We start from the raw sequence: 21,518 nt of genomic DNA, 5'->3' as shown, positions 1-21,518 counted from the left end.
ATGCAGGGAGCACAGGTTTGATCCCTGGTCGGGGAACTAAAATCCCACATGCTATGTGGTGCAGCCAAAAAATTAAAAAATTATCCCTCCAAAAAAGTGAAATCAATCAGGCCATTAGAAAAACATACTTGCAGTTCTCTTAGAATATGCAGGAACTGCAAGAATCTTCCATATCTGGGAGATGTGGTGTCTCGTTTGAACTCACACCAGCCGTATGAGTCTGGCAGGGCAGGAGTTGATACTTTCTCAGTGAGATCATTGAGGAACAGAATCTCATGACTAATTCATGGCCAGTCAGAAGCAGGGGCCACATCATCTGGACCCCGCCAGGGGTATTAGAGGGTCACACAAATAATAGCTTTGGTAGAAAGATTACCTGAAGTCATTTTCTAATATCAGGCAATGATTTATGTCACAAAATCAAAAAATAATGATAAGGATCGAAGTTTTTTGAGATGTTTGAAACAGTATTCAGTCACTTTATTTTATTGTAATAACTATCCATATCAGTGAAAAAATGTCGCATTTCATTCATTTTACATAAAATAATGGAGTAACAGAAACATTCACTCATTTTGTCTTCTCTACTGTCTCCAAATCTTGCTGTTAACACACACAGAGCTGTAGACATCTTGCTTTCTTTCAATTTGCATTCAACAGCTCCTTGTCCACCTCCAGGGATTTTTAAGAGACATAGATGTTAAATTGTTTTGCAAACCATAAGGTACTTTAAAAATGCACGTTTTATTTTTATCATGCCTTTTTTTTCTGCATCATCTAATATGTGAAGCATTAAAAGAAATCTAGGTAAAATTCAATTTTTATAATCTATCACTGGACTGTCTTAGAATGGAAAGATAGAACAAATCTAATTTTTAATTTTTTTGCCTAGAACTCTGAACATTAGAGTATAATGTAGTTTTTGAAGTGGAATAAACCTTCCAGATCAACTAACTTAGCAGTTCTCAAATCTTTTGGTTTTAGGACTCCTTCAAACTTAAAAAAATGATGAGAAGCCAAAGAACTTTTGTTAATATGAATTAACTTTATGTTAATATGTTAACATATCTCATGATGTTTACGCTGTTAGAAATTAAAACCATGAAACATTTTAAATAGCTGTTTGTTAATCCATTTAGAAGTAACAGAAGTAAGCCCAATTCATGTTTATGTAAATAACATAATTTTTGAAAAGCAGTATTTTAAAGATTAATGATAATGACATTGTTTTACATCTCTGCCAATCTCTTTAATGTCTAGCTTAATAAAACATAGCTGGGTTTTCTCCTCAATGCTTCTACATTCAGTCTGTTGCCATATGTTGTTTTAATTGAAGTTTATGGAGAAAATTGTGCTTCATACGTATATAGACAGGTTAGTTGGAAGGATAAGGAATACATTCATAATCTTTTAAGGTAATTATGGCCATTCTTCTTTAATGCTACACTAAAAATAGCCAAGCAGTAGTTTCTTAAAGGTTAGGTGGAATGTGGAATCTAAAACCACGTTAAAGAGATTTGGGTAGTCTGTTACAATGAAATCTGTTGCTTTATCTTGTTCTTTGAATGGATCTTTTAACTAGACTAGATTCTATAACATCATACATTGGTCATTTGGAAAGTGTTGGCTGACTGAGTTATACACATCTTCCAAATGTTAACACATTCCATCATACAATACCAAAAATACGCGTATTCTTTAATATTACTATCCCATCTTTTCAGAAAAGTCTTTGAGCTTTGGGAAGCAGTCAGACTCACAGTGAGCATGACAGATTTTCTGAAATTCTAATTTTCACTCGAAAGCTTGAATTTTATCATCGGCAACAATTACTGTCAGTTGTTTTCCTTGCATTGGCCAGCTCATTTTTGTTCATTAAAAAAATATATCTTCCAAATACCTAAATCCAAATAACCCTGGCTTATCTGTCAGTCATTATTTCAAGTAAAGTAGTATGCCATGAAAAAGGAGCTAGTTCAGCTAGCAATTCAAACAGTCACACCCACAAACTTTGGCAGACAGCAGAGGTATGGTGTGTATTTCCTGTTTTGTTGTACAAAATGTTAGAAAACTTACACTCGGGGTAGAGATTTAGTGAAATAATAAGTTCTACTGCTTCATTAAGGATATTCTTATGGGAAATTGGCATTTTGTTTTTACTGCAAGTGTATGGTAGCCAGAATACAGTAGCTACTGGGACACTTTGCTGCTACAGCTTTGATTCCATTCTGGTGCCAAGTTTTATCCACAACTGCTTTTACTATCAGTGCAGATGTCAACACTCACAGTGAAAAAGGCAAATAATGGTATAGTATCAATATTTACTATTATGAAAATAGTTTTGACCTCACGGATCCCTGGGATCCAAGGACCACCCTTTCAGGATTGCTCAACAATTTCACTTTAGAAATTATAAGGAACATCAGCCAAACCCAAATTGAGGAACATTCTATTTATTATCAGTAGTCCTCAAAACTGTCAAAGTCATCAAAAAAAAGGGAGGGGGTGGGGGAAAGGCAGAAAAATTGTCACAGACCAGAAGAGACTAAGGAGACACAATGTCTAAATACAATATGATGTCCTGAATGGGAGATTGTGCAACAGGATAACAACATTAGTGGAAAAACTAATGAAATCTACATAAAGACTGAAGTTTTGTTAACAACAGTGATGGACCAATGCTGGTGCTTTAGTTTTGATGAAAGTATCACTTGCTGAATATGTTCACATCAGGGAAAACCAAGAAAGAAGGAGATAAGAACCCTCTGTACTGTCCTGGTTGCTTTTCTGTAATGCCAACATCATTCCAAAATTAAGTTTATTTAAAAAAAAAAAAAGAAAGAAACTATAAGGAAACAGAGGCTGAGAAAGCTGATCAGCTGATTTGTGGCCGTAAAGTACTAGAGGGATGTGGTGGAAGACTGTGGTTAGTTCGAGTCAGTGTTTGTTGAACTGAGTTGATTTGTGATCATCTGACTCGCTCAAGTGGAATTTGCATTAGTTTCTGTGGCTGAGGCTCCTGAAGATCCCATAAAGATTCTGCCATCCTAACTCAGACCTGTTTCTGCATACTTTAAGAACCAGCCATTTGACACTGAAGCAGTTCTACTTGGCTAGTAAGAGTTTTTGGTTTTAATATTTCAAAGGAATTTTTAAAAGATCTATTTTTATTTCCATGTTTTCTCTAATATACCTAATTAATTTTTTCAACTTATGTTTAAATTTCTTTATGCAAGAAAAGTTCTCCAGTTTAAAAAAAAAAAAAAAGTTCTCCAGTTTAGATATATTTTTCTGACTCTCACAAATCTTTTCAACTGAAGTCATGCAGAAATGGAATGATGTTTGCAAGCGCCCCACTCCAATAGGAGGCAACAGTGTAGGCGTGGAGTGCATTTAGACACCAGCTGAGTAAGAGATCACAGCTAGGAAGCAAAGGCTGTGGGTGGATTCCCTAGGGGTGACGTCTGTGAAGAGATCAACTTCATTATCACTTCAAGTAAAGAATAAGATTTTGTGGTGGAGGTCAAGATCAGATTCCTTAAAGAACTCTACCTTTTGATTCTCCAGCCCAGGGACTAGTCCAGCCTGGATCCTGGGTGACATCACCTGTCAGAAAGGTTCATGTGTGCTCAGCTATTTCTCAGTGACTTTTTGCTGTACTCTAAAACTGAGGCCCTAAAACAAAAGAATCCTTTGAGAATTGCTAAATCATACAAACATACATATGAAATAATTTAAGAAAAGATTTTCGTGTATAAACATTTGTCATGTAGAGTTGTCAGTTTTACTTTTTTTCTTAATCAACTGTTCCTTAACAGGGATTTGACAGTGAGAGTCTGGCCCTGGTCATAGCTACCTCTGTCTTATTCCTGTTTTTGTTCTGGGCAATTCAGCTGTTTTGGTTTCTTCCCACCTTTGTATACTTCATTTGTGGGTTGCATGGGAACTTGCATTCTCTAGTACATTCATTCTCTACCATTATTCTGTTCTACTCTAGTCATTCATACACTGAGTCATTAAATGTTTTTGAAAACTTGCTATATAAAAGGTACTGTGCTAGGCATTGAAAATGCACAGCTGTGAATAAGATCTGGTCCCTGCTTTTGAAAAGATCACAATCTCATGAGAATAAAAAGATATTTCATCAAATAAATATATGAACCAAACCAGAAGGAGCCCAGAGGGGGAAGAAGATAAATCTAGGAGTATTGGGGAAAGCTTTACAAGGGAAATTACATTTGCTCCAGGACTCAGTGGGTAAGTCAGAGTTGCCAGAAGTGGGGAAGGGCATTCCAAATAGAGTGAACAACATATGCAAAAGCTCAGGGTGATGAAAGACCATGGAATGTTCTGGAAACTGTTAGAGGTTCTTTATGGCTACAGCAGAGGGTAAGCAAGCAATGTAAAGTGACAGGAAATGAAGTGGCCCAGTTCAGTTCATGAAGAAACATAGAGTGTTTAGCAGTTGATCAAAACAGTCAGTCATGCTTAAAATCTTGCATGTTAGACTTCAGCATTAGGCAAACCAAGAACTTCCAGATGTCCAAGCTGGGTTTAGAAAAGGAAGAGGAACTAGAGATAAAACTGCCAAGATTCGCTGGATTATAGAGAAAACAAGGGAATTTCAGAAAAATATCTATCTCTGTATCATTGACTATGATAAAGCCTTTGACTGTGTAGATCATGACAAACTGTGGAAAGCTCTTAGAGAAATGAGAACACCAGACCATCTTCCCTGTCTCCTGAGAAACCTGTGTGAGGGTCAAGAAGCAACAGTTAAAACCCTGTATGGAACTGATTGGTTCAAGATCAAGAAAGGGGTACGACAGCGATGTCTGCTGTCACCCTGTTTGTTTAACCTATACACCGATCACATCATGAGAAATGCTGGGCTGGATGAGTTACAAGCTGGAAGGTGGGAGAAACATCAACAATCCCAGATATGAGGATGATACCACTCTAATGGCAGAAAGTGAAGACGAACTAAAGAGCCTCTTGATGAGGGTGAAGGAGCAGAATGAAAGAGCCAGCTTTAGACTAGATAGTAAAAAAACTAAGATCATGGCTTCTGGCCCCATTACTGCATGGCAAATAGAAAGGAAAAGGTGGAAGTAGTGGCAGATTTCCTCTTCTCGGGCTCCAAAATCACTGCGGACGGTGACTGCAGTGAAATCAGAAGACGATTGCTTTTTGGCAGGAAAGTGATGACAAAACTAGACAGTGTGCTGAAAAGCAAAGACATTATTACTCTGCTGACAAAGGTCTGTATAGTCAAGGCTTTGGTCTTCCCTGTGGTCATGTACGGTTGTGAAAGCTGGACTGTAAAGAAGGCAGAAGTAAAGAAAGCAGAACAGCAAAGAATTGATGCCTTTGAACTATGGTGCTGGAGAAGACTTCTGAAAGTCCCTTGAATAGCAAAGAGATCAATCAGCCAATCTTAAGGGATAACAACCTGAATATTCACTGGAAAGACTGATGCTGGAAAAGATGGAGGGCAGAAAGAGAAGATGGCATTAGAGGATGAGATGGCTGGACGGGATCACTGATGCAATGAACATGAACTTGGGCAATCTCTGGGAGATGGTGAGGGACAGGGAGGCCTGGCGTGCTGCAGTCCGTGGGGTTGCGAAGAGTTGGACACGACTGGGCACTGAACAGTAACAACAACAGAACAGTCCATATTGCTAAGACCTGTAAAGTGGGAAGAAGGCAGGTAAAAAAATAGTATATGGACTGCTGATCCAGATAATCTATTAGCAACTTCAAATCAATAAGAAAAAATTAAAGTGAAACAAGTATTCTTTCCCATCCCTTCAATCAGTATGTCACCTGTGAGGATACTCTTGACCAGCTCTGATTTTCTAAGTGGTATTTACATGCAGGTGTTTGTGAATATAAATAATTGGGAAACCATAAGGGGTTCACACAGTGTAGCCCTGATTCTTAACAGCATGCTCAAAACCCAATATAATGCAGCAGTAGCTTTGTTACTTCCACTGAACTTTTCATACCATGAGAAAATAACCATTGCCAGGGAGCAGTAACTAAAGGTCCACTCACTTCCAGCGTGAAAATCTGAACTGAAAAATTCACATCTGTAGTCTGTTAGAAAGGCTCAGGGCAGAAAATGAGGGCTTAACCTCCAGCAAACTAACACTTACTAGTTTGTCTTTTTTTAAATGTGGTAAATTAAGCATTGAGTCCATCCAGAAGAGTCTGTTCTCATGTAGAGTGAGATAGGAAGTCTGGATCTCTGAGCATAGTCCAGCTCTACCATCTCAATGAGTTTCAACCAAGAAGAGTGACTTGTCCACACTCTAGTCTATATGTTGCTGTTTAGTCACTAAGTTGTGTTTGACTCTTTGCAACCCCATAGACTGTAGCCTGCCACGTTCCTCTGTCTATGGGGTTTCCCAGGCAAGAATACTGGAGTGGGTTGCCATTCCCTCCTTCAGCTCCAGTCTACATAGTGGTCTGCTTATAAGCAGGAAGCTCGACAAGATTATCTTCTGGATCCTTGCCAGCCTAAAGTCAATGATGCACGATACTGGATGCTTGGGCTGGTGCACTGGGACAACCCAGGGGGATGGTGTGGGGAGGGAGGAGGGAGGAGGGTTCAGGATGGGGAACACATGTATACCTGTGGCGGATTTATTTTGATATTTGGCAAAACTAATACAATTATGTAAAATATAAAAATAAAATAAAATTTAAAAAATAAATAAATAAATAAAAATCCTCCCTTAAAAAAAAAATAAATAAAAGAAAAAAAAAAGTCAATGTCTTCATTCTCTGTGGGTCGCTGTGGTTCTCAAGTAGTTCAGTGTGCCACATGAACACATCCTCTTTCTAACTGTTCTACAGAGTCATTTTGGATGGAATGGGGAAAATGCAGATACGGAAACCTACAAAGAAAGACCAAGGAATATATGGATGTGCTGTAGCTAATCATCTCGGTTCAGATGTGGAGAGTTCTTCTGTGTTGTATGCAGGTAATGCCCATTATGCAGCCTGGAGTGCCTGGGTGTGGTCTGGTTTTTTAACATTAAACTCTGGAGCAGCAGTTTCCATGCTTCGCACAGCAGAATCACCGGGGAAGGGGATGTTAAAACAGAGATCTCCAGACCCCGTCCCCAGGGGTTCTGACACAGCAGGCTTGGCGTGGAGTCTGAGTATGTGCACTTTTTTTGGCCTTGAGGCAAGAGGAATCTTAGTTCCCCAATCTGGGATCAAACCCATGACCCCTGCACTGGAAGCGAGAAGTCTTAACCACTGGAAGACCGGGGAAGCCCCAGAATGTGCCTTTTTGACATGTTCCCCGGTTATGCCGACACTGCTGGCCTAAGGACCACGCTTTGAAAACAGCTGCTCTAGAGTTCACTTTCTAAGAACTGGAAATTAACAAGATGGGGTTTAATTGGTGGTGTTAATAGTGCTGACTTTTCGTTTTTAAAATGCCACCATCCAACAAAAGAGATAATTATCTTTTAAAGGTTGATGTATACCTCCCAATGGCACTCCTCTGCTCAATCCTTAAAAACACTTTCAGGAAATCGTCATTGTAAATTAGTGTAAATTGTCCCAGGAGGTAGACAAACTCATTTTAATATTAAAGTGTGCTTTTTGATGAAGGAACATTTTTAGCTGGCAAAGTTGTAAGCAATGCTTCCTTGTGGCAGGCTCATGTTCTGGGATCAAAAATCAAATAAGAAAGTTACCCTCCAACTCTCTGCTCTGTGTTTCTGGTATCTGTGGCTCAAATAATTAAGATAATATGAGGAGAAAGACAATTATCTGGGATTGGAACCCAGCATTTAGACAGCCAAGCATTGATGTAGGCAGTCCATCACATCTATAACCTGAGGAGGTGGGACCAATTGATTTTCAACGCTCCTTGGATCTGCATGGCTTGGTGCCCCATCCCTCTCCTGGCTGCATTCCCAAGGTAGGGCCTTCACACCTTGATTTCCGGCACCTTGATCCTCCTGGATGATTCTCCTCTGCGAGCATCTGCTCCTTTCCAGAAAACCTCAGTTTTGAGGTTCTGGATTGTTGGGAGGAACAGAAGGCTCTCTTGCAGCTCACAAGTTTCCTCGTAAGTCCATCCCAGGATAGCCCAGATTCGTGGGAGAGCTGGTACAAGGTCCATAAGGGCCAGAGGACACAAGACAACGATAGTCCTTTCTCAGCCCAAGAGCCCCTGTATTTTTAACTCCCAGCCTACCGTTTCAGTGCCCCAGGCGCTCCAGGAACAAATGGAACATTTGGTCACCTGAACATGATCATTCCCAAATTGTCTTCTGCAGAAGACATGGTTACCAAACAGCTAAATGTTGTTAGTCTTTCACTTGCTATGCATTAGTGATAAAAAAAAAAAAAAAAAAAAAGTAAAGAAGTATGTGAGAACTTCCCTGGTGGCCCATCGGTTAAGAATCTGCCTTCCCATGCAGAGGATGTGGGTTGAATCCCTGGTTGGGGAACCAAGATCTCACATGCTTCTGGAAACTAAGCCCACGCACTGCAACCACTGAGCCTGTGTGCCACAATCAGAGAAGCCTGTGTGCTGCAGTGCAGACCCAGCACAGCCCCCTCAACCAAAAGACATATGACATGGCCTCTCCAAGCGCTTACATGCTAAGGTGGAAGAGGGAAACCAGCCACGGCAGTAGCTCTATGGTAGAGGAATGTGGCCTTCCCTGACCCCCACATGCTCCCGAGAGGCCCCTGGGTAACCAGCGCATTTCTGTACCTCATCACCCATTACCCTGTAATTGGTAGACCCCTACATACTCTTGAGAGACCCATGGGCAACTAGCACCTTTCTCTACCTCATCACCCATTACCCTGTAATGGTAGTGGTGTCTCCCACCAGTCTCTGAATTGATTGAGGGCAGGAATGTTTGTGTTCCAACTTGGTATTTCCATTGTCCAGCCCAGGCACAGAGTATATTTCCTGAATGACTTCATAAATGAATCTGGTAAAAGTACATGGTTCTTAAAATCCAGGAAAGTAAAAGTCTGTGAACGAGTTACTGATTCTTTATGACCTTGTTTTTATTATTTTTTTTCCATGCAAGTTTGGTGCAGGTTTCATTCACATTTTCCTACCAGAAAGAGAGTCAGATGGTCCCAGGACCTGGTGTGTTTTGGTCCTGCCTTTACTCATCCAAGGATGCATCATAGAGATGTCACTCCTGCCCTGCCATGCCTTTCTCCGAATGAGTTTCTGACTTCCTTCTTTTTCAAATTATCAAAGAGGATTTTATCCTCTAATTTATCACCTAATTTTTCCTTTAATTTATCCCCAGTTTTGGTTATAAAGCCAAAATATCCTCACAGTCTGTACATGGTGGTTGCAGTGCCTCTTTGTAGATATCTCTTTGTAGATATCTCAGCTGTGCATCCGTCCATTGAGCACCTCCAGCCTGCGAGTGTGCAAGTCCCCGTGGGGCACCACGGGGGATGCGGACCGAGCCAGGAGTCGGCACCTGCTCTCCAGGAGCTTGGCAGAGCTTACCAAATGCAGTGCAGTCACTCAGAGCAAAAGCCTGAATCTAACAGAGTTTCCTGCTCCCTTTGAATTAAGAGGCCCCTGTCATCTTGTCTGTTGGAAGAAACATCACCAGACCAGAGCGTGGCCATCTCTCCATCGTGATTGGCGGTTTCATGGAGGCACCCCTGCAAGCAAATGTGACCATACAGTGTCCTGTAAAAGGTGAGTGTGGCCATTTATAGTGGAAGGGCACAGGCCAGCCCAGGGTGGCCAGGAGGCACCAGCTAGCATTTTGGTAGCTCAGACAGTCCTGTGGGCTTAAAAATCTGATTTTTCAGTACCCTGACAGAAGATCTGTCTCACAAGAGCGAACGTACACCAGCTCATAAGGCTCGTGTGTAAGATAGAGTACAGTTTACTCATTCTCAGTGAGGGCTAGGAGGATATGAACACGAGTTCCCTGTAGCCGGCATGTTCATACCGGCCAGACCACAGCTCTCCGTCCCTGTGGCACGTCTGCACAAAAGGCCAACTTCTAGCAGGTGATTGCCTAGAGAGTACAGAGTCAGAGCGAGGAGCTGTGTGGGAAATCATTAGCTGTGTCCTCCAGCTTGACCAAGGCTGTGCTGGAGAAGGCCAAGTCAGCAAGGGGGACTGTCGGGGTCCTCTGGCCTAGTCTGTCTCTCCTGGACTGTCCGTGGCTGAGCGTCACCATTCTATGCCTCGGTGGCTCTTTCTGCTCTGTTTGCAACAGCCGATAAACCTTCGTTCTAACTGATTCATCTTGTCTTTAAGAGAAACTACATTTTCATCCGATTTCATCTTAATCTAGGGCCATTCTATCTCTTTAAACCACAGATTCTTAAGACTTAACCTGAGCCTGTGCATCCCCAAACTGAGATCAATATCATAAACTCCTCAAAATGAAGATCTGCTGTTTTAAGGTGACCTTGCATATGCCTATTATCGACTGTGCATTGATTAAATTCTCTGTGCTAAGTCGCTTCAGTCGTGTCCGACTCCGTGCAACCCCATAGATGGCAGCCCACCAGGCTCCCCTGTCCCTGGGATTCTCCAGGCAAGAACACTGGAGTGGGTTGCCATTTCCTTCTCCAGTGCATGAAAGTGAAAAGTGAAAGTAAAGTTGTTCAGTCGTGTCGGACTCCTACCGACCCCATGGACTGCAGGCTACCAGGCTCCTCCGCCCACGGGATTTTCCAGGCAAGAGTACTGGAGTGGGGTGCCATCGCCTTCTCTGAAATTCTCTGTAGAGAACTATATTTGCCTGGTTTCCACATTCTTTTAGGATACCTGTAGTTGCAGCCACTTAAGATGAATCTCGCCAAGGCCAGAGAGCCCAGGGTAACCTGAGGAGCCCTTACTGCTGGTCTGGGTACCACAGAAAAGGTGCATGTGATGGCAGGATTCTAGAGCACAGCCTTGCAGCTCTGAGGCTCTGCCTCCCTGTGATGGTCACTTACCTGTCATGTTTCTGGAACTGCACCTCCGGCTTCACCAACAGTGGAAATTTGCTCACCCCCAAGGTATTAATTTTCACCCTTTGTAAGTCCCTGCAGTGTTTGAAGTCCCTACCCGGACTTTTGAAAAATCCCTCCAGCTTCCAAACTGACTCCACCCACAAATATGTGAGTTTTCTGGCAAAACACACCCACCATTATAGAAGGGCCAGCATTCTCTGGCTGCAGCAAGGAGAAAAGCAGAATGGAACTGTGCAGTTTGCCAAGCCACAAATGTCTAGAATTTCTATGGCCCTACACCTGCAGAGGATTCTGCAAAATAAATCTGACTTCTATTAAGAGAAACCTCAACTTTTAACATTATTTCTAAACTTCTTATTTCCCCATAATAGTTCACAATTAGGCTTGGGGGTGGGGAGGGGGCAGGGGTTGGTGGGGGATGAACCTTTGGAAGGAGTGGGATGTGTTATTTGCAGTCACAGGTCAGGGACTGGATTCAGCGGAAACTCTTCAGGAGGGAAGCCTGCAGCTAACACCATTAAACTTGTCATGGTTTACTCTCAGGCCAGGCCCAGCAGTGTGTGGGCCGACTCTGACCACTCCAGACTTCTGCAGCCTCTTGGACCCTGTACAGTTCACACTCCCTCAGGCCTCTTCTGCCTCCCCCCTCTCACCTCCCCCTCCCCCGCCCCCGCCCCACTTTCAGCTCTTCCTAGGAATGGGCCCATTTGGTCTCTCTTTACCTGGCAGCCACCCCTACAGACTAGACCCCAGGAACTCATCAGGAGTCCTTTCCTTTTCAAAATAAACACCTCATTTTGAGTTGTGTGCCATTTTAAATAAGCCTGAAGTGAACTTACTGTGTTTTCTTATGGACAGAAGCCATAACTAACGTAGTTGTTCATGGAGATTCATATTTTTAGATATAGATGGTGACCCTAGTGTATGACGACAGGTGAGTCACGTGTCTGTCCTACTCGCCTCTCTAAAATGGGAAATAGACTGTATTGGTGGAAAAAGGGACCTTGGCTATTATCTAATTCAGTCTCTGATTTGATAGATGAGGGATCATAACATTGACAAACTTGAATACTGCTTTCTGAAATTACATTTTCTTTCATGTTGCAAATTGTGATTATTCCTGTCAATCTGTGGTATGTATACATTTTTATTTTTCAGTTGCCCTTAAAATGTTTATACTAATTAGAGTCAGTTTATCTATTCATAAGGAGAAGGCAATGGCACCCCACTCCAGTACTCTTGCCTGGAGAATCCCATGGATGGAGGAGCCTGGAAGGCTGCAGTCCATGGGGTCGCTGAGGGTCGGACACAACTGAGCGACTTCACTTTCACTTTTCATTTTCATGAATTGGAGAAGGAAATGGCAACCCACTCCAGTGTTATTGCCTGGAGAATCCCAGGGACGGGGGAGCCTGGTGGGCTGCCGTCTATGGGGTCACACAGAGTCGGACATGACTGAAGTGACTTAGCAGTAGCAGCATCTATTCATAACTTTTAGACAGACTTATTGGTTCTTTCTTATAGCTTATGTTTTATTTAACCCATGTGGTATAGATATCAATAGTGATTCTCCCTAGTCACACTTGCATGATTTTCTAATAAATGATAGTAAATAATAGGACCTGAGAATCTGTATTTCTAAGGTTAAAAGCTGTAAGTTGCAAGTGTTATTTGTCTTATTTTTATTTTTTAAATTGATTTTTTATTGGGGGTAGTTGCTTTACAATGTTATGTTAGTTTCTACTGACAGCAAAGTGAATCAGTATACATATGTATATTTTCCCCTCTTTTTTTGAATTTCCTTCCCATTTAGGTCACCACAGAGCACTAAGTGGGATTCCCTGAGCTATATAGTAGGTTTTCATTAGTTAGCTATGTCATATAGAGTGAAATAAGTCAGAAAGAGAAAAACAAGTGTTATATATTATTGCATATAAGTGGAATCTAGAAAAAATGGTATAGATTATCTTATTTGCAAAACAGAAATAGAGGCACAGACATAGAGAACAAATGTATGGACACAAAGTGGGGAAGGGGAGGTGGGATGAATTGGGAGATTGTGATTGTTTTATTCTTTAAAAAAAGAAAAAGTTTCCTGTAAAAATGAGGGAAGTGGGAGTTTAAACTACACCCTCTCTGCCACCTTCTGGTAAGAAAGGGAAGCTCATCTGAGGACAATGCCCAGTAAATATCAATAGCTACATATTTTTTCGTCTGTTAATGCTTAGTAAGAACATCATTTATCCTGTAATTTTCTGTGATGTCTGTGTTGGATTCCTTGTTATTCTTATCCCTTAAACTCATTAGCAGTGCGGCTGATCTGAGCCTCTGCTCTAAACTATTCTTGTGTGTTGGGCTCCTCTTCAGTCTCTAAGAAACTCTATTGGTCCACAGATTTGGAATGGGGTTAAGCTAGGAAGATGCTTTGGAAAACAGTTTGGCAGTTTCCACAAAAGTTAAGCATATGACCCAACACTTCCACTCCTAAGTATCTACCCAAGACAAATGAAAACACATGTTCACACAAAAACTCATACCCAAATGCTCATAGCAACTTTCTTTTTAATAGTCAAACAGTCAAAGCAACTTAAGTATCCATCAACTAATGAATAGGTAAACAAAATGTAATATATCCATACAATGAGATTTTATTTGGTCATAAAAAGGAATGAAATATTGACACGTGGTAAGACATGGATGAATCTTTAAAAATCAGGGTTAAGTGAAAGAAGCCAGACATGAAAGATCACGTATTATATGATTACATTTCCATGAAGTGTCTAGAGTGGGCAAGTCCATAGAGACAGATTGGAGGCTGCCAGTGGCCAAAAGGAGAGGAAAATGCAGGAGTGTGGAGAGTAATGACTAATAGGCACGGGTGTCTCTTTGGGGGTGGTGAAAATGTTCTGAAATGATGTAGGACTGGTGGTTTCACAACTTTATGAATATACTAAGAAAACACTGAATTGTAGACTTTGAGAGGGTGAATTTTATAGTGTTTCAATTATATCTTATTAAAATCATAATCATAATACAATATAATAGCATGTTAAGTTTTAAAACCCATGGCACAATCATATGTTTTATTTGTGAGCATATGAGAATATGGCAAAAATATACAAACTTTCATGGAAAGGACATGTATGTACCAATGTTAGGATTGTTGGTACTGCTAGAAGAGAAAAGAAGGAAAAAAGTTTGGGAACAGAACTTTAGCTGTAATGCTTTGTTGTTTAAAGAAAAACTAGCAAAATATGGCAAACTGCCTTCTGAAAAATATAAACTTTAGCGTGGTATAGATTTAAGCCCTACATCCTTGTTGTTTTTCAGCTCCCTACTGATAGGAGGGGTTGTGGGAGATAAGTGGGTTCAGTTCAGTTCAGCCGCTCAGTCGTGTCCGACCCTTTGTGACCCCATGAACCGCAGCCCGCCAGGCCTCCCTGTCCATCACCAACTCCTGGAGTCCACCCAGACCCTTGTCCATTGAGTCGATGATGCCATCCAACCATCTCATCCTCTGTCATCCCCTTCTCCTCCTTCCCTCAACCTTTCCCAGCATCAGGATCTTTTCAAATGATAAGTGGGTAGAAGGTACAAAATTGAGTGCACACAGCATGTGTACAGCAGATGGTAGAGGCAGCGTTCTAACCAGGTAGCATCGGGGCGGGGTACTCCATGAGTTGAGCAGAGAGAAGGAAAGCCTTTCATATATAAGAGATGGAGATCCATTTCAGAAGAAATAGATTATATAGTTTTAAAGGTACTCTCTTAATTGGGGTTTTTTTTAGAGTTAGAATGCTGTGAAATATACCTAGAGTTTTGTTGATATGTAACTGAATTATTAGCTTTCTTTACTGGCTTTAATAATGCCAGGGGAGGATTTTGAGAACAGTTTTTGCTGTGCAGCAAGATGATATGCTTGAATTCCTGAGCACAGCCTCATCTCTCTGACAATTATTTTCCCCCATCAAGTGTTGGTTTATACTGTATGGTGTGGAACTCAATGGCGGTGATTTAACATCTTTAGGTCACAAATCCCTTGGCTGCCCCCCTGCTCCCCACCCCGCAACAAACACACAAAAGACTCTCTTTCCAGAAAAATACACTTACCCACAACATTTTGCATATAACTTTCAGAATACATAGCCCTTAACCTAACCCTAACTTGAGTCCCTAACATGTGTCAGCTTGAACAGGGTGTGAGATGGATATCATGGCTATCTTTGTATTGCTAATGAGTAAACATGCTCAGATGCGTGAGCTGAGATTTAGTCCCAAGTCTGTGTGACTCTTGAGGAACTGGAGGGAAGACAAGGCTCTGGGCTTGAGGCAGCAGAATGGAGATCCAGGTGGTCTAACCAGAGAGGAGAGTGTCAAGGCTGAGGTCTGACGCGGGCCTGAGGAGGCGCTGCAGCTTGGGGACAAGGTGTCAGTGCCTCAGGCATGGGCAAAACCAGAGTCCAACCTCACTGGAAGACCGTCTGGTGTGGGAGGGCTAGGTTCCAGGCAGAGTCCACCAAGAGGCTGGCCTTCAGGGTGCCAGCCAGCACCAGGCCAGAGGTCTGACCAGGTCTGCCCCACCCCGTCCCCAGGAGGACGGAGGTCCCCCCTTGTCTGCAGTAGGAGGAAAGGAACATGGCAAGCCAGTCTGGTAATGACTCCCCACTGCCTCACCTAAGGCTGATACACTTGGGTTATTGGTCTATTGGATGAAAAAGCTCACTTTAAACCAATTATCTATTCTTTGACGATCTGCTAAAGCTCTATCCTGAATGCTCCTTGAAACATGATTTTCTTCTCATCTTTGATCTATCTCAGTTCCCCATTTGGAGGAAACATGAGTCTCTATATGATCAAGAAGTAGAAAGAAATGCTGGAGGACTGCTTGGTGGTCCAGTGGCTAAGACCCTGTGCTCCCAATGCAGGGAGGCCAGGTTCAAGCACTGGTCAGGGAACCAGATCTCACAGGCCACAACTAAGAGTTCCCATGTGACTAAAGATCCCGTGTGCTACAGCAGAGACCCAGTGCAGCCAAATAAATTAAAAAAAAGAAATGCTGGAATACGGTATTAAGAGCTAGATGTGCAGAATGAAAAACAGAAAGGGCTGTTCAAGCACCTGGCAAATTTCATCCTTACTGCAAAAGAGCTGTGTGCTTGGGCTTCTGTATCTGCAGAGTCCTGCCATCTCTTAAAATCCCATGGACGGAGGAGCCTGGTAGGCTGCAGTCCATGGGGTTGCGAAGAGTCAGACACGACTGAGCGACTTCATTTTCACTTTTCACTTTCATGCATTGGAGAAGGAAATGGCAACCCACTCCAGTATTCTTGCGGGGAGAATCCCAGGGACGGGGGAGCCCGGTGGGCTGCTGTCTATGGGGTCACACAGAGTCAGACACGACTGAAGCGACTTAGCAGCAGCAGCAGCAGCCATCTCTTAAAGCATTCAGACTGCAGCTCTTGTGGACCAGTCCTGTCATCAGCAATGCTGCTTTCATCCCCAGATATCTACACCTGCTCTTGTCCTCAGTCCCACCAATATGTGTCTGTCCTGAAAACTTCAGACATCCAGCCCCATGGTAACCTTCAGCCCTTTACATGGTGAAAACAGCCGACCCACAGGCCTTTGAGCTTGTCATTTCACATTGTACCTGTTTATTCTCTTCCCTGCAAATAACTACCTACCTCTCTTCTATGTACCATCAGCAGACCAGTGGATAAACCAACTTTCTCCCCCAACATAACAGTCTAACTAAAAGACTGCCACATTTTTTCAGTTTTGTGAATTGGACTTTCTTCAGTTCAGTTCAGTCACTCAGTCATGTCCAACTCTTTGCGACCCCATGAATCACAGCACACCAGGCCTCCCTGTCCATCACCAACTCCCGGAGTTCACTCAGACTCACGTCCATCGAGTTGGTGATGCCATCCAGCCATCTCATCCTCTGTCGTCCCCTTCTCCTCCTGCCCCCAGTTCCTCCCAGCATCAGACTCTTTTCCAATGAGTCAGCTCTTCACATGAGGTGGCCAAAGTACTGGAGTTTCAGCTTTAGCATCATTCCTTCCAGAGAAATCCCAGGGCTGATCTCCTTCAGAATGGACTGGTTGGATCTCAATTTAGGAGCCCCTTTAATTTTTCTTATTTTTAATTCTTTTATTTCCCCTAGTTCTGTATTTGATAATTCAACACCCATGTGCTTATTTTCATGACTGGCAAGTAATATACAAAAGTCATTTTATTATCATGAATAATGCCAGTTTGAGGCTTCCCTGATGGTTCAGACAATAAAAAATCTTCGTGCAATGCAGGGGACCTGGGTTTGATCCCTGGGTCTGGAAGATCCCCTGGAGGAGGCAATGGCTACCCACTCCAGTATTCTTTCCTGGAGAATCCCATGGACAGAGGAGCCTGATGGGCTACAGTCCGTGGGGTCACAAAAAAAGTCAGATGTGACTGAGCAACTGACACATACAGTGTCAGTTCAGGCCTGGACGTCACCTCCCACCCCATCCCCCTCTGCTCTGAGAGAGTTTGATTCAATTTCTCTGCCATATGGCCTGAGAATGGGGTTTTTTAAGGCTCCCAAGACGATTCTGATATGCAGCCAAGGTTAAGAACCAGTGCTTTAGCCAGTAAGTGGGGCCAAAGAGTCTTCTGGAACTTACCTCAAATGTTCTCAAAATGAGAGCCTCTCCCCCAGGGAACAGTGGGGAACAAGGAGTGAACTGGAGGCTGGGGTTAAAGGGCAGGGTGGGATCCATGCTCTGGGCTTGTTCTGGAGGTGGAATCAGGCATGTCAACACGTTCACAGTTCCGCCAAGGAGAACTCAGCTTCAGGGTCAGAGAGGGTCATGAAGAGCAGCCTTAAGACAGAGCTTTAAGAATTAGTAGAAATTTTCCAAGTGATAAGAGGGAGGGAAGACACACAGAAAATCTTAGCATTACACACAGTTACACAAGAACAGTGAGGTTCTCCAGGCTGGAGACGGAGCTGCTGTGAGCAGCAGTACCTGCATGTTGAAGGGCTTTTGTCTTTTCTCCTCCAAGAAGAGTCAAAGCTATGGAGCTGGGGAAACTGAATCTTACTCCCCATCACTCCTAAGGAGAAGGGAACCACTTCACAGAGGAAGTGGAGCAGCTCAGAGATACAAGAGAAAAGTTGATGCCTTGAGGGAGGAGGAAAGGGAACCTTGGGGAGTCAACCGAGCCTTGAGGTTTCACCCCGGGAGCTCCATTGACACCACCCACATGAGGTTCTGTGGGATTTGGTGGGGGCAGGAGGAAGATCAACTTGTAGGTCATGGAGCATGACTGCCAAACAAGCCGTACAATTAATGTAGGGACATAATCAAAGCTTTTTGTTTATGTCCCTTTTAAGGGACATATCAAAGCTACTTGTTCATTTACGTCCCAGTGTTATACTGATGGATTACCAAAATTGGAGTATACCAGAAAGGACCTCCAATGTCCCAAGATTGTCCCTGTTTGAGCTGTTGAGGGATTCCCTGTGTCAGGGTCAGTGGTTTTCACCACTGGTTAACTCCAGTGTGTTACCACTATGCTTGATTTGCACCAGCTTTGACTTTGACTCTTATTCTTCAGGGAACACTGGAGGGTTTTTGGTTTTGAGATAATAGTATAACTCTCACAGGCCCTTTCCAGACTATAAATGGGACCCTGGCAGACACTGTCCAGCAGTGAACTGGGATATGTCTGTCATGAACTATGAGATATGACATAGTACTCACAAGATGGGACTGTCGGAACTAAAGAGAACTGCTTGGTCCCATGCAGAGTGGGCATTCAGGGCTGTTGAGAGGTCAAGGATGAGCACACTAGGAAGAGGGCTTGCTGGCACCCTTCCTCTGTGGCAGAAAAAGCTCATATGTAATGTTTACTTATTTGGCTGCATTGGCTTTCAGTTGCAGCACCCGGGATCTTTCCTTGCGGCGCCTGGATTGTCTGGTTGTGGCACCCGGGCTTCAGAGCAAGTGGGCTCAGTAGTTGTGGTGCTCAGACTTTGTTGCCTCGAGGCTTGTGGGATCTTAGTTCCCCATCCATGGACCAAACCCAAGTCCCCTGCATTGCAAGGTGGATTCTTAACCACTGGACCACCAGGGAAGTCCCAAGAATCACCTTTTCAAAACCTTTGAGGATATGACAGAAAGCAGCACAATGTTGTAAAGCAATTATCTTCCAAAAATTTTTTTAAAAAAGAAAAAAAGCATCAAACTGGGGTGAAAAAATAAACACAATTTAAAAAAGAAACCTTTGAGGAAGGACTCTTGATGATGAAACTGGAGGTTGATCTGATGACCCAGGTTGTCTCTAAGGTCCTCAGATCAAATTACTTGGGAACCTGATTACACCAGTCTGTTGACATCATTTCACTAGCAAAGAGGAAGTACTTCCTCTATTTGAGATAATTCTTTGAATAGTAAAAGCCATAGCCTTGTATGTGGAGGAAGTTCTGGATATGGCTTCCCAGGTGGCTCAGTGGTAAAGAATCCACCTGCCAATGCAGGAGACACAGGAGACACAGGTTTGATCCCTGGGTCAGAAAGATCCCCTGGAGGAGGGTATGGCAACCCACTCCAGTATTCCTGCCTGGAGAATCCCATGGACAGAGGAGCCTGGTGGGCTGCAGCCTATGGGGTCACAAAGAGTCGGACATGATGGAGTGCACACACACACTCTGGATATGGCATCATCGATGGATGGTCCTTTATAACCAAAAACCATAGTTTTACTGTATTTACTGCCAAAAGAACAAAAGGGTCTACAACTAACTCAGAAGAAGAAAATGCTTTGCAGAATGTCCTACACTGTGGAGACCCTGCAGTGAAGAAGGGTGTCTACCCTTTGTGCTAGTAGCTTTGAGATATTCTCTTTGACAGTGAAACTGTGGACTCTTGTTTATTTGTCTTCTTTATTAGTAATGACTCCCTTTGTGCCTTGCCTACACTGTATTCGATTCACCTCTAATCTTATAAACCAGCAGCATGATTTCTAGACATCCCCTGGAGGTGAGTAATGGTAGCCTAAACTTTCAATTTTCATATGTGGTAAAAAAAATACAGAATATTTTCTGAGTGTTGAGTAGCTGGAGGAAACAAACCAGTGAACAAAACATACAAGTATAATGTATGTGATCCATTGACAGAAAAATCTAGCATTTTAGAGCAGTCTGAAGAGGCCAAAGGATTTTATAGTGTAGAATATTTCATGGGCCTTTCAAGGATGAAGGAAATGTGTTTTTAAACAGTGACTATTTTAAAGGCACCCCAGAGGTGCAGACGTTTTACAACACGTGTTTCATAGCCCCTCCAGATCTGAACTTTTTTCTCCCATAACATTTGCCTTCCAAAAATGATTTCAGCATTGTGGAAAGAAAACATTGAATATTTCAGAGCTGTAAGTCTTGAGGGAAATAGCCTGTCTTTGAGGTTAGATAAATAAGTTTAAACTATTTCTGATATTTTATAGCTTTTTCAACAGAGCAAACATTTGTAGGTTTGAAAAACCATAAAGAATTCTGCCCGAGTTTCTCCCAGCCTCTGCAGTTCCTGGAAAACATCCCCATGTGTGGTGGTGATGCTCTAGGTATTGAGATGCTCCTTCCCTCAGTGCTAGAAACCTTTGTCTCCCCTTCGACATCTACAAACTTGCCAACTCTGGCTTTATTTTCTGAAATCCCTTATCTGTAGAACATCACAATCTGTGTAAACTCAGTGTCCTATACCCCTTGCCATGCTGAGTTTTAGGTTTAAAGTGGAATTATCTCTACGTGTAGACACGGGGAGAGAGGAAGCAGAGGGTTAATGGAGAGAGTAGCATGGAAACATATACAGTACCATTTGTAAAACAGAGAGCCAGTGGGAATTTGCTGTGTGACTCAGGGAACTCAAACCAGGGCTCTGTGACAACCTAGAGGGGCGGGATGGAGGTTCAAAAGGGAGGAGACATAGGTATACGTATGGCTGATTCATGTTGATGTATGGCAGAAACCAAGATAATGTTGTAAAGTGATTATCCTTCAATTAACAACAAATAAAATGGAATTATCTATGATCCCTATAATTTGCAAGGTTTGGAGATTCCAAAGCCTTCTGGAACTGACTTCCGATCATTCTTGGGGAGCTTGCACTGCCCTGAACCCTCTGCTTCTCACTCACTCTGACACAGACCTGTTGTGGTCTCTCTTTTGCCCTCCGTCAGCCAAGAATGCACAACTCACTTCCTTGACAAGTTTCTGTTCATAGTAAGACATCCATGAATACCAAGCATTTGGCAAATATTTCAAGAAAAGCCAAAGATTCAGGGGTCATGGCAAAGGCAAGTTACCTCTCAGCCCCACTCCTCCCTGTTCTTGCTCACCCACAGCCTTCCTGTCCTCACCCCTAACCTCCTGGGATTGCCGTGGGAACTTGAAGTTCTCTCCCTCTTACACAGCCCCTGCCTACACACGCATGCAGCTAAACCTTCCAAGGTGTTGTAAAGGAAAAGCATCACCCTCTTTAGAAGAC

At 42.8% G+C, this 21,518-nt stretch overlaps 1 protein-coding gene across 10 annotated transcripts in view; it reads left to right on the top strand.

The window, feature by feature from the left end:
• ADAMTSL3 (ADAMTS like 3) overlaps positions 1–21,518 on the top strand; it is a 378,195-nt gene that overhangs the window by 305,253 nt on the left and 51,424 nt on the right. For 9 of the 10 annotated variants that reach the window (XR_008705347.1, XR_008705348.1, XM_055555931.1 and 6 more), the window contains 2 exons: positions 6,865–6,992; positions 9,587–9,715. Coding sequence is in view for 8 of the 10 variants with exons in the window: in XM_055555931.1 (XP_055411906.1) it covers positions 6,865–6,992; positions 9,587–9,715 (257 nt within the window). In the remaining 2 variants the exon portion in view is untranslated. Of the gene's footprint in view, positions 1–6,864; positions 6,993–9,586; positions 9,716–10,351; positions 10,490–21,518 lie in introns of those variants that run through there. The other variant, XM_055555932.1, reaches the window with a different exon arrangement.

This window comes from Bubalus kerabau, chromosome 19 (assembly GCF_029407905.1).
Source record: "Bubalus kerabau isolate K-KA32 ecotype Philippines breed swamp buffalo chromosome 19, PCC_UOA_SB_1v2, whole genome shotgun sequence".
Lineage (NCBI taxonomy): Eukaryota > Metazoa > Chordata > Mammalia > Artiodactyla > Bovidae > Bubalus > Bubalus kerabau.
The sequence above is the reverse complement of the archived record's forward strand: the minus strand, read 5'-3'. Positions and strand labels throughout refer to the sequence as shown.